Here is a 16,832-nt window from a genome sequence, read left to right as displayed (position 1 = left end):
ATTGATAATAAAAGTAGTTATTGCCTTTTTTACGAGCAAACTGTTCTTAAATAAAGTAAAGTAACTTCAGCCTGATTAGAGTCCCAGTCCATATCTATTCGTAATTGAATTAATTCTTAATCCATATCTATTCTTCTTGAACAAAGCTAAGCTAACTTGCATGTTTCCCTGGTTATTATACCCCTCCTAAATGTATGTAATCTTCTTACACATTGTTAGAGCCCATAAAGACACGATTACCGTATCTTAACCTTCTAACCGAAATCAAAAAGTTTTTAGGAGTTTATATTGATAGTGGTTTCTGTTTCATTTAGGGTTAAGTATAATCAAATCATGTATGAAGAACTGTTCTTTTCCAAAAGGGGTCTCATCATAACACATTGTACTAACAAGTACAGCATGGCCTTTTTATGTATACATTGTTGGTTTTAATGTGGATAGAATCAATTTCACAATATTCAACTTCATCGGCTAATAATATGTACATTTTAATTGTAGAGATTGTACAAAACTTCAGCATATAATATATTGGCATGTAACACAAAGCAACTGAAACATTTAGTGGTCTCTTTGAAACAAAACATAATATACAACGTCGATACAATAACTAAAATGCACCACTAAGAATATCAGGTGCAGCTTAAGTGCATAAATGAGACATGGCTTTGGTTTTATTCAGATATATATATTATAACATATTTTTTCAGTTTTCCTTGGACCACAGCAAACTGTTCCCTCCTCTCTCTACAGTTTCAGGACTTCTTGTCTTTGCACTGACTGAGCATGTCCTGCATCTTCTCCTGGATGTCTGCCACCCTCTTGGCCCACTTCTCCCGCACCTCGTCTTCGTCGTCCTCGGTAACAGCTGTGTACGCCATGAGGGCGATGAGGCCCATGTGGAACAGGTGGGTGATGTGTGAACAGCGGCGCTCCATGATCTCACGGTCGCCGTCGCAGTTGTCCAGGTACACCTTCAGCAGAGGTCTTCCAAACAGCAACTTGGTACCCATCACACCGCGGTAGTACACATCCAGGCTCATGTCACTCTTGTCCCTCTCATAAGTCTTCTCAAAATTCTCCATGTAGCGCTGACTGTTGTCAGGATCTTTCTTCACATTCCCCACCATGTTGTTGAAGGCGGTGTACTGGTGCTTGATATACTCCTCGTAATTGCCGTAGGTTTCGTTCACCTCGTCGATGCGGATCCGCCTCAGGCATTGGTGGTTCTTTTCGGAGATGCTCTCCAGTTTGGTGTGGAGCGACTGGAAGTCTTTGTCTAGAGCGTGGCCCTCCTCCTCAATCAGGCCCTTGCGAGCAACCCCAACCAGGGAAGAGACTATGCCAAAGATGGGGTCGATGGAGGAGGCGAAGGAGGTCACCTTCTCCACGCAGCACAGCACCTTGGCTGCTGTTTTCTTGATCTTCTCTGCATCCGCCATCACTGCTGCTGCTCTTCTGCCGTGTTAAGGATCACACAAAGTGAGTCTGGAGGCTGGAGATATACAAAAAAATAAGCATATGTTTAAAAATATATATCTTAAACCAGTGTAGATTTAAAACTGAATCCTAACTCTGCATGTTAGCTTGATCTTCTGGACCCTATCTAAAAGCTTTACCTAAAAGATTGCCTCAGAGGGTCTCTTCTTGGATTTCCCTAGATATTTAACTTATGGCTTGCCTCAGGTTGCTCGGGCTACGGCCCACATGTCACCAGCTGCTGCACACATGCCATATTGTTGTATGTGTCATCTTACAGTCTAATGTTTCTGGCAACAGGTCACAATGGGGGCTTCTGTTGTCCGCAGTTACACATACCGCTTCAAAATTCAATAATTAATATTTTCATAATTTAATCTTTACATAATTTTCTCAATTCTTTGATTGGTAAATAAAACTTCAGAAAATAGTTAAAGCCATTGAAGATCCTCTCAACTTCCTAAATTGGCATTAAAATTGCCTAGAGAGTTGGTTAAATATCAAATGAGACAATCAAATATTCATACGTGAGATGACGGAACCCGTGGATTTTGGGCATTTGAACTATAAACAAATATCCAAATTAAGCATTCAGTTGAAAATGTGTAGTGTGGTGTTTTGGAAATGATTAATTATATAAGATGTTCTTATGAAAAGAATGCAGTATTACAAATGATGTCCGATTGTAATGCATCGTTCTCATAGTTGTGACATTAATCATCCATCTCAATGTTGTCCTGCATGAAAATTCAGGGACCACAGTGGGTGTGTCTTCCTAGTAATACAAGAAAGACTGGAAATAAACAAATGTTTACATGCCTTAACCTTCAATGTAGCAGCTTCTTCAATTTAATAAGCTCTATTGGCTATTTGGCACCTTTAACTTTAACACAGGAAGTGTTACTTTGTTTGTTTTCAAGCCTAGTTCTCTCATTTCCTGATTCCCAGCCTCACACACACGCTATACAATCAGAAAATATTGGTGTCTGTAAATGCTACTAGTATACAAACTGTAGTATCATATAATGTCCTTTGTTTTCTGTCATGTTTGTATTAATGTTTGGAACTAATTGAAGCAGGTCACCATTGTAAAAGAGGTCTATGATCTCAATGGGTTTTATCTGTATAAATAAAGGTTTTGAATTGAATTGAATTGACACACACATGAATCATCCTGTTAATGCATCAGTCCTAGCTGACTCAGCTATCACACACAGTTTAAACATCCTTCAGATCAACGATTAGAAAGCAATGAGACGACAGATATTTACTCACCAGAGATAAAACTGCTGGAATCACTCAGTCTACTGAAGCCGTCTGACTTTCCTTTCCACCATTTTCCTCCCTAGTCAAATAAGGCCAGCCCCTGCCTGCCAAATAAGGGAGTAAACATGAGGAAGAGACTCATGCATGCTCTGTGCTGATTGGAGGAGGGGAGTTCCTCCAGAAGCACTGCAGCTGTAAGCTCCACCCACAGGCAGTGAATGACAGGGCATCCTTTTAATTGTGTTGTTTTACTCACGGGTTCCCACACACCTTCCAAACCAGTACTGGTGATCAGAAATAACACAGAGAGTATCAGTGGACAGAAGTGAAACCAGGAAACAGGATCTCTTTTATGTCTGAGTATCACATAAATCTATGAAGACAATGCAAACTGAACACGTCACAGTTGATAATATTCCATCAATTTATGTCTAGATTTATGCACTTGAATACGTTTTTAAGCAGTTACACATTCAATTAGATGTGAGGGGTCAGTTCAACCAAAATGACAAAATAGATATTCTCAGATATGATTATTTGTTTCACAACAAGCAGAAATATTTGGTTTTTAAAAATATAAACAATACAAATGGAATTTTCTTTACAGTGCTCTGAGAATAAAAATTACATTTGAGGTTTTCATCAGTAACATTTCTTTCTACATAGCCTACAGTGTTACAGAAAAGGCACTGTTTTCATTGTGATTGTATTAAAATGTATATCAGCAATGTGTTGGCATGTAACCCAAAGTGGCCTGAACGTACCAATCACATAAATGCTTGTTCAACGATTCACATAGTCTTAGGAAATAAAACTTTAATTATTGCATGAGCAAAATTATGCAGTAAGGATATAATAATAATAATGGGTTTCATTTATAAAGCACTACATATTTGACTTCAAATCCCGAAGTGCTACAAGCAGTGAGCATGAACAGTATAAAAACAGTACACAACACGGTAGAATGAATAAAAGCAATACAAAAAAAACAATACAAATAAAATAAAAGGGTGGTAATAGATAAAAGGTCTAGGGAAAGGCTCTATTGAATAGATGGGTTTTGAGGCCTTTTTTAAAAGCTTCCACGGTCTGTGGATATAACATTAATTATTATCAATTAACATTGAAGGAACAAATGAGGCAGACCTCCCCAATGCTTTTAACATTTTTTATTCTCGATTCGAGAAAAATGATTTCTCCATAAACACCTCAACCCTTAGAGAGTCTCTCTCACCTATCTCAGACATAGTCATTGAAAAGGATGATGTTAGCAATCTCTTAAAACGAGTCAATATTAGGAAGGCCCCAGGTCCTGACCATATTTGTGGGCGGACACTCCAGTATTGTGCTAGCGAACTCTGTGGTGTTTTCCAGCATATCTTCCAATTGTCACTTCAGAATAGCCAAATTCCTGATATGTGGAAATCCTCAACTGTAATTCCCATCCCTAAGAAGCCTCATCCTAAAGTCCTAAACGACTTCAGACCGGTGGCTTTAACGTCATTGGTAATGAAAATGTTTGAAAAAATGGTTAAAGGCCTTGTCATGTCAGTAATAGGTGGTGAACTTGATCCACTACAATTTGCGTATCAGGCAGGGAGAGGCGTAGAGGATGCAAAGCTTTTTATACTGCACACCCTCCACAAACACCTTGAAAAGCCACAAGCCCATGCCAGGCTTTTGTTTGCTGACTTTTCTTCAGCATTTAACACAATGCAGCCGCATCTCCTGGTGGAGAGCCTATTATGTCATTTTAAACTGCCCGATCAACTTGTTTTATGGATTTTAAATTGTCTAACTAATAGAGAGCAGAAGGTGTTTGTCAATGGACACCTCTCTGACTCTGTCATCACTTCCACGGGCTCGCCTCAAGGATGCGTTCTTTCGCCCCTACTTTTTATAATGTACACTGATAAATGCAGGAGCATGCAAGACAACAGCTACCTGGTTAAATTCTCTGACGATACCGCCCTCTTGTCCCTCCTTAGCGGCTCAGAATCAGGCCCGAGGGTGCTCTTGCCGATTTTATTTCCTGGTGTGATGACAGTTTTCTGGATTTAAATGTCTCCAAAACCCAGGAATTGATCATTGATTTTAGACGTCACAAGAATGTTCCTAAGGAGTGCATCATACACAATGACAAGAAATTGTCACATCATACAAATACTTGGGCACCATTTTCGATGACCACCTCAAATTTGATGTGAATACTGAGTGTATTGTGAAGCGGGGTCAACAGAGAATGCACCTTCTTCGCAAACTGAACTCTTTCTCTGTCAGGCCCTTCATTCTTTGTCGTTTTTACCAAGCATTCATTGAGAGCCTTATTTGTTTTTCTTTTATCTGCTGGTTCCATAGCCTTACACTGAAAGACAGGAACAGCCTGAACAGCATTGTTAAAACCTGCTCCAAGATCATCGGCATGAAACAGAGAGACTTAAATTCCTTCTGTAACCAACAGATTCTGCGGAAAGCAGAGTGCATTCTGAACTCTCCAGGTCATGTTCTTTCACATGAATTTCGTCTGTTGCCATCAGGGCGAAGATATGCTCTACCTGCTCAAAGGACTAATCGCTTTTCTAAATCATTCATCCCTTCTGCACTCAAACTTTTAAATTCTTGAAAATGCTTTTAACTTGATTATTTATTTATTATTGTGATGCTTTGAACTATTTATAGTGTAAATTAGAATTATTCACATCTGTGCTCCCGGGTGTATCTGTGTGTTTTTCTTCTTGTATGTTCCTGCCTGTGTACATGACATAAGCTGCTGCTCATAACCAATTGCCCCTTGCGAGATTAATAAAGTTGTTGATTGATTGATTGATTGATTAAGGTGCAACTAAAATGCACTAGCAAATTAGGACATGAAACATGTATTTTCTAAATATAATAATAATAATAATAATACAATTTGGGGGGCGCCTTTCATAACACCCAAGGACACCTTACAGGGCATAGGGGCAATATAGGGAACAATTAAAACAGTGGATTTAGTGAAGTATCAGCCGGGGTAAGACAAGACAAACAACAGTAAATGGACTATAGAAGGACACAAAAGGACACAGGGTACAGTTTATAAAGAAAATGCCAGTTTGAACAGGTGGGTTTTGAATGTTGTTATGGAATCAGTCGGATGTGCAGTGGCAGGGAGTTCCAGAGTCTGGGAGCCGAGCAGCTGAAAGCTCGAGCACCCATGGTTTTGAGGCGAGAGCTTGGGACGGTGAGAAGTCCTATGGACGAAGAGCGGAGGGTGCGGGAGGGGGTGTACTCCTGAAGGAGGTCGGTGATGTAGATGGGGGCAAGGTTATGGAGAGCTTTATATATGAGTAGTGTAAGAGAAACTTCTGCAGCAATGGAGAGTCAGGACTCAGAGAGACACGAGGAGAGTTGGAGCTTTGATGTCAAACACTGGTAGTTTATTACAAGGATACGGCCGGAGAATTAATATCACAAGTCACAGCAGCAAAAGGTTCTGACTGCAGGGGTGGGTTGTCATGTCAATTCTGATCACCCTCTCATCTTGGTAGACCTTTTAACTAGTTTTACAGAGAGTCAACCCACATATTGGGGGAAGGTATATGTGAACACCTGGAGGCACTGAATCACTTATCTGACTCTATGGCTCTGTGACCGAGAGTTGACCGGTCATAAAACTGGTAATGTCAGCAATAGCTGAGACTTCCCATTCCTTAACACAGATAACAGACTTAGGGTTCGTCGTAAATGTCAACAGGCCGAAAGGTCAAATATCTTAAGTAAAGACAAAATTAATCCCTAACAAGTAGAATGTTTTTGTAGTCAATATGGTAGCGTACAGGAAGCCAGTGTAGCTGAGTGAGAATGGGGGTGATGTGGTCGGATGAGTTGGTGTGGGTGATGATCCGGGCAGCAGAGTTCTGGATTATTTGCAGTCTATTGAGGAGTTTGATGGGAAGGCCAGTCAGAAGTGCATTGCAGTGATCAATCCGGGATGTGACGAATGAGGGGACCAGAATTTCAGTGCTGGGTTGGGACTGAGATGAGCAGAGTCTGGAGATGTTCCGAAGATGAAAAAAGGCGGTGCGGGTGATGTTTTTTATGTGTGGTGCGAATGAGAGGGAGCCGTCCAGAATGACACCGAGACTTTTCACTTCGGCAGCGAATGGTGTTGGGAAGCCGTCGATGATGATGTTTGGTGCTGGGGTGTTATGTGACTTGGTGAGGGTGGATATACAGCAACAATGTCCAAAAAATGATGTATCAATACAAACATCATTGAATATTTAACAAATACTGAGGTCATAAATACATACAGTGGGGCAAAACATTATTTGGTCAGCCACCAATTGTGCAAGTTCTCCCACTTAAAAAGATGAGAGAGGCCTGTAATTTTCATCCTAGGTACACTTCAACTATGAGAGACAGAATGGGGGGAAATAATCCAGGAAATCACATTGTAGGATTTTTAATGAATTAATTGGTAAATTCCTCGGTAAAATAAGTATTTGGTCACCTACAAACAAACAAGATTTCTGGCTCTCACAGACCTGTAACTTCTTCTGTCCTCCACTTGTTAACTGTATTAATGGCACCTGTTTGAACTCGTTATCAGTATAAAAGACACCTGTCCACAACCTCAAACAGTCACACTCCAAACTCCACTATGGCCAAGACCAAAGAGCTGTCAAAGGACAAAATTGACAAAATTGGAGACCTGCACCAGGCTGGGAAGACTGAATCTGCAATAGGTAAGCAGCTTGGTGTGAAGAAATCAACTGTGGGAGCAATTATTAGAAAATGAAAGACATATAAGACCACTGATAATCTCCCTCGATCTGGGGCTCCAGGCAAGATCTCACCCCGTGGGGTCAAAATGATCACAAGAACGGTGAGCAAAAATCCCAGAACCACACGGAGGGACCTAGTCAATGACCTGCAGAGAGCAGGGACCAAAGTAACAAAGGCGACCATCAGTAACACACTACGCCGCCAGGGACTCAAATCCTGCAGTGCCAGATGTGTCCCCCTGCTTAAGCCAGTACATGTCCAGGCCCGTCTGAAGTTTGCTAGAGAGCATTTAGATGATCCAGAAGAGGATTGGGAGAATGTCATATGGTCAGATGAAACCAAAATAGAACTTTTTGGCAAAAACTCAACTAGACGTGTTTGGAGGAGAAAGAATGCTGAGTTGCATCCAAAGAACACCATACCTACTGTGAAACATGGGGGTGGAAACATCATGCTTTGGGGCTGTTTTTCTACAAAGGGACCAGGACGACTGATCCGTGTAAAGGAAATAATGAATGGGGCCATGTATCGTGAGATTTTGAGTGACAACCTCCTTCCATCAGCAAGGGCTTTGAAGATGAAACGTGGCTGGGTCTTTCAGCATGACAATGATCCCAAACACACCACCCGGGCAACAAAGGAGTGGCTTCGTAAGAAGCATTTCAAGGTCCTGGAGTGGCCTAGCCAGTCTCCAGATCTCAACCCCATAGAAAATTTTTGGAGGGAGTTGAAAGTCTGTGTTGCCCAGCGACAGCCTCAAAACATCACTGCTCTAGAGGAGATCTGCATGGAGGAATGGGCCAAAATACCAGCAACAGTGTGTGAAAACCTTGTGAAGACTTACAGAAAACGTTTGACCTCTGTCATTGCCAACAAAGGTTATATAACAAAGTATTGAGATGAACTTTTGTTATTGACCAAATACTTATTTTCCACCATCATTTGCAAATAAATTCTTTAAAAATCAGACAATGTGATTTTCTGGATTTTTTTTTTCTCATTCTGTCTCTCATAGTTGAGGTATACAGGCCTCTCATCTTTTTAAGTGGGAGAACTTGCACAATTTGTGGCTGACTAAATACTTTTTTGCCCCACTGTACTTCCCCTGCACTAACCCTCCCCAACATTGAATCTGCAATGCTATAATGTAATTCTGATGATTCATAAAAACATGAACGTCATGAGCCTCTTTGTCCTTAAATAGCTTCCGCCCTGACAGTCTTAAAGAAGAATCGTGACAACACAAGAAGAAACGTTTCTGTATACTGAAAGGGAAACAGTAAAACTCATCAAAGGTGTGACAATTGTTTTTCTGGAAAAGGGCATGTGTGTGTGTTTTTTTTTGTTGGTCCTCTAGTGACATAAACAAGTAATAATCCATTTGAAATGTACCTTTACATAACACTATATTATAATGAAATCTTCCTCAAATGTAACATGATTACTTTGGTTTGATTCTATATTTGTGTGCTGCTACCATAGGGCTGCTACCAATAACAATTAACTCAAAATGTATACTGATTATAAAACCTTATATAAATTCATGGCGTTTAACAAAAGTACCTGAAATACAGTAAAGAATGAAGTTAATTTCAAACAGAAATATCAAAACAATGTTGAAACAGTGGACAAAATGTTGCCGAAAGAATAAATGCACAACAAAGTGCAAGCATGGCTTTTGTGACATACTGTACTGCACTTACTGTGATTTGCTGATTTATGATTGAACAGGTAACTATAGATTTGAGTTTATATTAAAACTCCAGGGCCTCTCTGTTTGTCCATATTCTCCTGCAACTTCTTCTTCTGGATGCCTTGGTTCACGTCTTTCGAATTCCGTCCTCCTCCTCCTTGGTGACAGCTCTGTAGAATATGACTGTGGCACATCAAAGTAAGTTTAAAGTTTAAATATATTTCTTACTCAAATGCTGACATTTGTATCAATAACATTTAAAGCATTTTATACTTGTAGAAGTACTAAAATGCAAAGCCATGCTTGGGGATGTATTACGTTAGTGCTATCTGGTGGTGTTAAGAAGAATTACATTATGGCACTCAGCAATACATGACTGTCTCCTGATCAGCTTCACACACTCCAAGGCCCTAACCTTAAAATATTAAATAATGTTAACTTTGCTACACTTTGACAACAAACTAAATATCTTTAATGAATAAATAATTATTGTAAATAAATAATAAGGTAGGGTGTCTAAAATCAAAGATGAATCTTGATTGGGCCTAATTTGACCCCGAGTGACCAACACCAAATTATACACTTTTTTTTAGAGACCTTTAGACTTGGCAAAAATGGTCAAAATCTGTTTTGTAGTGTTTATATAGCTGTTGTGGAGGATATCATGAAGCCTTGTTCTGATAAAAAAAACTAGAGCGTAGTTATTATATAATTTTAACTTGAAACGGGTCACGGGAGACCCGAACACAACATAAGAGTTAAGCACACCTAAAAAAACACTAAATACTTTATATTTTATATTTATAGAAAGGGTTAAAGTCAAAATTGAATAGTTCAACGCATTCACCTGGACTTATTATTAAAAAAAGTCCAAAAAGTTATCTTCTATTCACTCTTGGTATACAATCTGACAGCTAACCAAATATTACTTAACAAGGACAAGTAATGTAATATTTGACTTCCCTCGAGCGATAAGAGACACAAAAAGAAAACATCTGCAGACTTTTCCATGTGCCACATTCCCACACACACACACACACACACACACACACACACACACACACACACACACACTTTCCCTGACCTTCACACACTAATGATGTCACTCTCATAGTACAGGACAAAGGAATAGGATAGGAAAACAAATTCTTAGGCAGCTTGTGAGGTGACTATCCAATTTTGTATAGAAGAATATAAGTCAAACAGTGACACTTTTACTACTTCAGACCAAGACCATATACCTTAAAAAGATGTCCACAGTCCCAGAAAAGTTTGAAAATGTCAATAAAATGGACTGAGCCAGTGCCAACAATGTGCTGAATCTCACTACTCCTCTTCTGACTAGCTGTTGAGGGCCTCTGGCACCTCAGCATTCAGAGAGCTGACCCTGGCCAACAGGTCAATACAGTATTCTTTCAGCCCTTTAAAGGGTTATTGGGTCACATGATGTTGCATTTGTGCAAATTAAGTTTTTTACAGTTAAATATGCAACCCTGATTGTTGGGGAAATATTTTCCAAGGCCCATAACTTTGACCCAGTTTATCAGATCATACTGTCCTGACTGAGCACAGGCACCTGTAACCTTGGCTGCTGTGCTCTCAGTCTTTTGTCTCCCTGTTCCTGCCTGTTGGCGTCAGCTGATAGAGGTGTTATGATTCTATCTTGTTATGCACAATGTTGATTATTCTCTCTGAACTAGCTAAATACATGGGTCTGGGGTAGAGTTCTTCAGAATTGACATGGCAACTCTACCGTGAAGTCAGAACCTCTGACTCTTTGACTTGTTTTGTGAATTCTCCGGCCGAAGCTCCAAATAAACCCATCAGTGTTTGCCATCAAAGCTTCAGCTCTCTCCGTGTCTCCTTTGAGTCGGTGACTCCTCCTGCATTGCCACACAGAAGGTTCCCCCACACTGATATGATGAGAAGTTATTCAGGTCATATGGAGATATTGGGTCCTTCAACAGCAGAGCAAATCTGTTCTGTAGTGATGGTTATATGCTTTTGTGAATATTTGGACACGTGTTTAGATTCTTTATGACCCAATCTACTGTATCTGTATCTGAACTTCAAGACTCACTATTAACACCGCCACAGAATACAATACCAATCTTACATCCTGTATTCTCAGAACTGGGTTTTTCTGTTAATTTTCAACCATTCTACAAGTTCTCTCTATGGAAGTTCTTACCTTTGTATTTACACACATCAATATTGGGTCTATTTTTGGATGTTCCATAGCTGATAAGAAACGCTGTGGGAAAGCATTCAGCTGTAGTTGATGCACCTAGAAAAGCCCCTAATGTTTTTTTACCTAAACTAATGATTATTATTACTAACCAGATAAAAAAACTCTATTTATTGTATTGTAAAATAACTATGAAATGGAAGACAAAGATCCTCATTGTAAACTTTTGATCCACTTTTTTATTTTTTATGAATTGATGTGTTTCTAAACCACCACAAATGAAGGATGTGTTCATATGAATACCCCCCACACACAAACACACCCCTCTGCTCCACCCCTGCTCTGTAACGTAGAGCTCAGCTGCTCCACTACGGTATTTCTCACAATAAAATCACAGTTCCACGCGCTGTCATTTTGCCTCGGAGCCCCTCGGCTCCTCTCTCTCTCCCCTCTCTCCCCTCTCTCCCCTCTCTCTCCCCTCTCTCTCCTCAGGTAGCCCGGACCGGACTGAGCACCAACACCTTCTGGTATCAGGTGTGAACCGGAGAGGACCAGAGCAGCACACGAACACATAAGCAGGTTTGAGGCGGCAGCAGGGGGTGGTTTTATTCAGTCTAGGATGAGAAAAAAGGCTTAAGCCCTGCTATTGTGAGAGCCTGACGGGGTACACTGAGGTCGAGCCCAGCTCGGACCGGCATGGAATTGTTGTCACTTTGTTTTCATATTTATGCTGACATACTTTCATAAAGGGAACGTGTTTTCTTTTTTCTTTTTCCCAGGAAAGATTAAGAGCTCATGGGAAATGTTGTTTTACCATCTTTCAGTAATTGAACAGTTAAAGATTTAACTAAAATTGTTTTCCCATAATGCTGCCTAACTCTGATATATGTACATTTTGGGAATTGGTCTCTTTTTTTAACTTAACAAATACAGTAATCACGAGTGCTGGGGTCAAGGCTATGACATCAATCCAAGAGACTAAATGACATCTATATCTGATACAGATATACAGAAGTTCCATTTTTATAGTGACACTAGCACGCAAAAAAGTAAGAGCAAAGGTTTAAACAATATTTGTTCTGATCATCATCAACACCATAGTACTCTTTCAACATATATTTGGAAAAATACTTTAAAAAAAATATATTGAAGGATTTATACAGTCGATGTCAACAGACACAGTATGACCAAAGTAAAGACAAATTCGTTTTTTGTTTATTAATAAGATCAGATGTTTACTCTGGCTAATTAAATGTATATATTTTATTGGCAATCATTTTTGCTAATTTTCTATTCATATTATATTAAATTAGGGGTTACATGTATCAGTTACATGTGTTTTTCTTGTCTTTTATTTGCTGATCCTCAGAACTGATCCGTCGATGATGAGCGGCATCAGGGGAGGGCGAGTGAAAATGCAAAGGACGCTGATGCTGATGATTCTGGTGGGGTGAGCAAACTGAACAAAAATTCAGATTGATAAGCCATTGATCTAACATACAAAATACCATTATATTCATTCACATTAGTACGAATCCAATTTCATTTAATTTTGTTCATCCCACTGCATGTTTTATGCAGTAGACACAAAAACTCAGCTTTACAAAAGCAAAACAACACCTTTGAATGCCTCAGACTGATGCACAATCTTAAAAAATTATGAATACAATTTGAGTAATTACATTTCCATCTTAAAACATATACAAATGTTTATCAACACAAACTATTATAACCACACGTATTTAATTATATTCATTAATGGTGAGCTTGAAAGCACCCATATCATGAACACTAAGTCGCCAACCCTAGACATTCTCTGAGAACAAGAAAATGAAAACCTGTTTTGTATTTAGAGTCAACGGTTTGAGTCACGCTGCCATTCAGAGACCTGATTATGATGACACGCCCAACCCGGAGTTCCTCAACCCGTCCTGGATGGCCAGCATCCCGGATGACCAGCCGCTGTCTGAGGTCACCCTGCCCGGGACCCACAACACCATGGCCCTGTACGGAGGGGTGTACGCTGAGTGCCAGACCTGGAGCCTGGCCTCCCAGCTTCGAGCAGGCGTCCGCTACCTGGACGTCCGCCTCCGTCACATCAACGGGAAACTGAAACTCCATCACGGGGTGTCTTACCAGCGGGGGCACTTTGGCCACGTGCTGCAGGGTGTGGCTGACTTCCTGTGGGAGTATCCCAGCGAGACAGTGCTGATGCGTGTGAAGGAGGAGTGCAGTGAGACGTACGACATCTACGGCGCTGTGGTAGACTACATCCACCGCTACATTCACTGGGACCTGCTGTGGCACAGCCGGATTGTGCCGACCGTGGGAGAGGCCCGGGGGAGACTCATCGTCCTGCAGGACTTTCCTGGACCAGACCTGGGGGTGCGCTATGGCTCCATGGACATAGCTGATGACTGGAAGGTATGGAAACATATTGTTCAAACATTTCAATGTAAGTTTTGCGATAGAAATCAACAAATCAAAACTCTAGACCCCAGAAAGAGAGAAAATAGTTGCTATATCCAGTATTCCTTTGCTATTCGGGTTTAAAGTAAACCATCACATCCTCCTTTCAACATGTATAAACTGAGGGGAATCAGTAGAGAATCAGAATACCTTTATCCGTCCCACAGAGGGGAAATGTTACAGCAGAAAAGAGCCAAAGACAGCTTAATGTTAACTAAGAAGCATGCATATACAAAATAAATATATATTAAAGATAACAAATAAATAAATAATTTTAATAATAAAAAGAGAAGGCCACAACAAACACTTGTCAAAAGTAATTTATATTCATGCTTTTAAATTATTAAATTGTGCCGTTCCCTGTAGGTACCCACACTCCTGCATGTGGAGGACAAATGGCAGAGTGTGTATCACCACCTGGAGGCTGCTCCTGCAGGAAACCTGGCCCAGATCTATCTTACGTACAGCAGTGGAACTGGCGTGTTTGCGTACCCCCGCGCTGTGGCTCTGCGTGTCAACGCACAGCTGTTCGACTACCTGAGTGCCAAGACGGACCAGAAGCAGCGCCTTGGAATCATATGCATGGACTTCCCTGCTGCTCCTACTATTCAAATGATCATTGACTTCCAACTGAGAGAGGTCCAAAGACCGGTATTTTACGCAGCTCATCACAAACCAAGTTTCAATTATAGAATTTCTTCACGGAGAAATAAGATGCTCCAACATTTCCCATAACTACTAGCAGGAGGCAACATACAGTGGGGCAAAAAAGTATTTAGTCAGCCACCAATTGTGCAAGTTCTCCCACTTAAAAAGATGAGAGGCCTGTAATTTTCGTCCTAGGTATACCTCAACTATGAGAGACAGAATGGGGGGAAAGAATCCAGGAAATCACATTGTAGGATTTTTAAAGAATTTATTTGCAAATTATGGTGGAAAATAAGTATTTGGTCAATAACAAAAGTTCATCTCAATACTTTGTTATATACCCTTTGTTGGCAATGACAGAGGACAAACGTTTTCTGTAAGTCTTCACAAGGTTTTCACACACTGTTGCTGGTATTTTGGCCCATTCCTCCATGCAGATCTCCTCTAGAGCAGTGATGTTTTGGGGCTGTCGCTGGGCAACACGGACTTTCAACTCCCTCCAAAGATTTTCTATGGGGTTGAGATCTGGAGACTGGCTAGGCCACTCCAGGAACTTGAAATGCTTCTTACGAAGCCTCTCCTTCGTTGCCCGGGCGGTGTGTTTGGGATCATTGTCATGCTGAAAGACCCAGCCACGTTTCATCTTCAATGCCCTTGCTGATGGAAGGAGGTTGTCACTCAAAATCTCACGATACATGGCCCCATTCATTCTTTCCTTTACATGGATCAGTCGTCTTGGTCCCTTTGCAGAAAAACAGCCCCAAAGCATGATGTTCAGACCCGCCGTCATGGGCATCCAGGATTTGGGCCCGCTGTTTTAATAATGGCTGAATACCACATTTTTATTGTTTTATTATTATGTTTATTGTTATTATTTGTAGGGCTTTGTCCTAATATTTATTTTTGTATTAGTTTAATATCATTTTTTTATTTTGCTAGGAAATTCTGAATGAAAGGCTGCGCGCAAGACTGGTTTTTCGCTGGGTTGAGTCGTGTGGGTTTTTGAGTGAGATGCGGCACAGCAGCCTGTCAGTTAGTTTACTCTTGCTAGTGGTTCACGAAAATAATATGGCAACTCAGCGCCAGATGCAGGCACATTAGAAGAAACCAGTTAGGCCTACGTTACCAACGAGCAAGCAAGTCAGCTGGCAATCAATTATATTTTGAAGAGAAATTGACTCTCAAGCCGGCTCTCTCACAAACTCCTGCTCTGTGCGCAAGCAGACCGCTGCACAGGCTCTCTGCCTCGCTCAATCTCTCTCTCTCTCTCTCTCCCTTTCTCTCCATCGCTCAACCTCACTCCACCTCTCCACCCTGTGTGCGCTCAAGTTTGCCTGCGTGCTTGCCCAAGTTGGCACAGTGTTACAAATGTGCCACAAAACCAACCAATGGATACATAAGACCGTCAACTTATGGCAACCTAAAACCCCTCTCTTTCAACAATTCACGAGCGCCCCCCCCCCCGTTGACAAATCGCGAGCATCTAACAGCCCCCCCCGGCCCCCCCCCCCCCCCCCGTTGACAAATCAGATTTCCCGGGAAAGTGTCGTGGTGGGCCCGCCCTGGTAAATCAAATGCCCGCCCAGAGATGTATGTCTGCCGCCGGGTCTGATGATGTTTCCACCCCCATGTTTCACAGTATGGTGTTCTTTGGATGCAACTCAGCATTCTTTCTCCTCCAAACACGTCTAGTTGAGTTTTTACCAAAAAGTTCTATTTTGGTTTCATCTGACCATATGACATTCTCCCAATCCTCTTCTGGATCATCTAAATGCTCTCTAGCAAACTTCAGACAGGCCTGGACATGTACTGGCTTAAGCAGGGGGACACGTCTGGCACTGCAGGATTTGAGTCCCTGGCGGCGTAGTGTGTTACTGGTGGTAGCCTTTGTTACTTTGGTCCCAGTTCTCTGCAGGTCATTGACTAGGTCCCCCCGTGTGGTTCTGGGATTTTTGCTCACCGTTCTTGTGATCATTTTGACCCCACAGGGTGAGATCTTGCGTGGAGCCCCAGATCGAGGGAGATTATCAGTGGTCTTGTATGTCTTCCATTTTCTAATAATTGCTCCCACAGTTGATTTCTTCACACCAAGCTACTTACCTATTGCAGATTCAGTCTTCCCAGCCTGGTGCAGGTCTACAATTTTGTTTCTGGTGTCCTTTGACAGCTCTTTGGTCTTGGCCATAGTGGAGTTTGGAGTGTGACTGTTTGAGGTTGTGGACAGGTGTCTTTTATACTGATAACGAGTTCAAACAGGTGCCATTAATACAGTTAACAAGTGGAGGACAGAGGAGGCTCTTAAAGAAGAAGTTACAGGTCTGT

The 16,832-nt window shown here is 41.2% G+C and overlaps 2 protein-coding genes across 2 annotated transcripts; one reads left to right on the top strand and one right to left on the bottom strand.

The window, feature by feature from the left end:
* Positions 1 to 402: 402 nt before the first annotated feature.
* Positions 403 to 2,876, bottom strand: rpz2 (rapunzel 2). Its single transcript, XM_034210457.1, has 2 exons — positions 2,752 to 2,876; positions 403 to 1,492 (listed from the first exon to the last, which is right to left on the bottom strand). The coding sequence occupies exon 2, from the start codon at positions 1,437 to 1,439 to the stop codon at positions 753 to 755; it is 687 nt and encodes a 228-aa protein (XP_034066348.1). The 5' UTR covers positions 1,440 to 1,492; positions 2,752 to 2,876; the 3' UTR covers positions 403 to 752.
* Positions 2,877 to 11,872: 8,996 nt separating this feature from the next.
* Positions 11,873 to 14,605, top strand: si:dkey-266f7.9 (uncharacterized protein LOC100006223 homolog). The gene is made up of 4 exons (XM_034210417.1): positions 11,873 to 11,972; positions 12,763 to 12,843; positions 13,247 to 13,817; positions 14,229 to 14,605. The coding sequence occupies exons 2-4, from the start codon at positions 12,776 to 12,778 to the stop codon at positions 14,595 to 14,597; spliced, it is 1,008 nt and encodes a 335-aa protein (XP_034066308.1). The 5' UTR covers positions 11,873 to 11,972; positions 12,763 to 12,775; the 3' UTR covers positions 14,598 to 14,605.
* Positions 14,606 to 16,832: the final 2,227 nt, after the last annotated feature.

This window comes from Gymnodraco acuticeps, unplaced genomic scaffold, assembly GCF_902827175.1.
Source record: "Gymnodraco acuticeps unplaced genomic scaffold, fGymAcu1.1, whole genome shotgun sequence".
NCBI lineage: Eukaryota > Metazoa > Chordata > Actinopteri > Perciformes > Bathydraconidae > Gymnodraco > Gymnodraco acuticeps.
The sequence above is the reverse complement of the archived record's forward strand: the minus strand, read 5'-3'. Positions and strand labels throughout refer to the sequence as shown.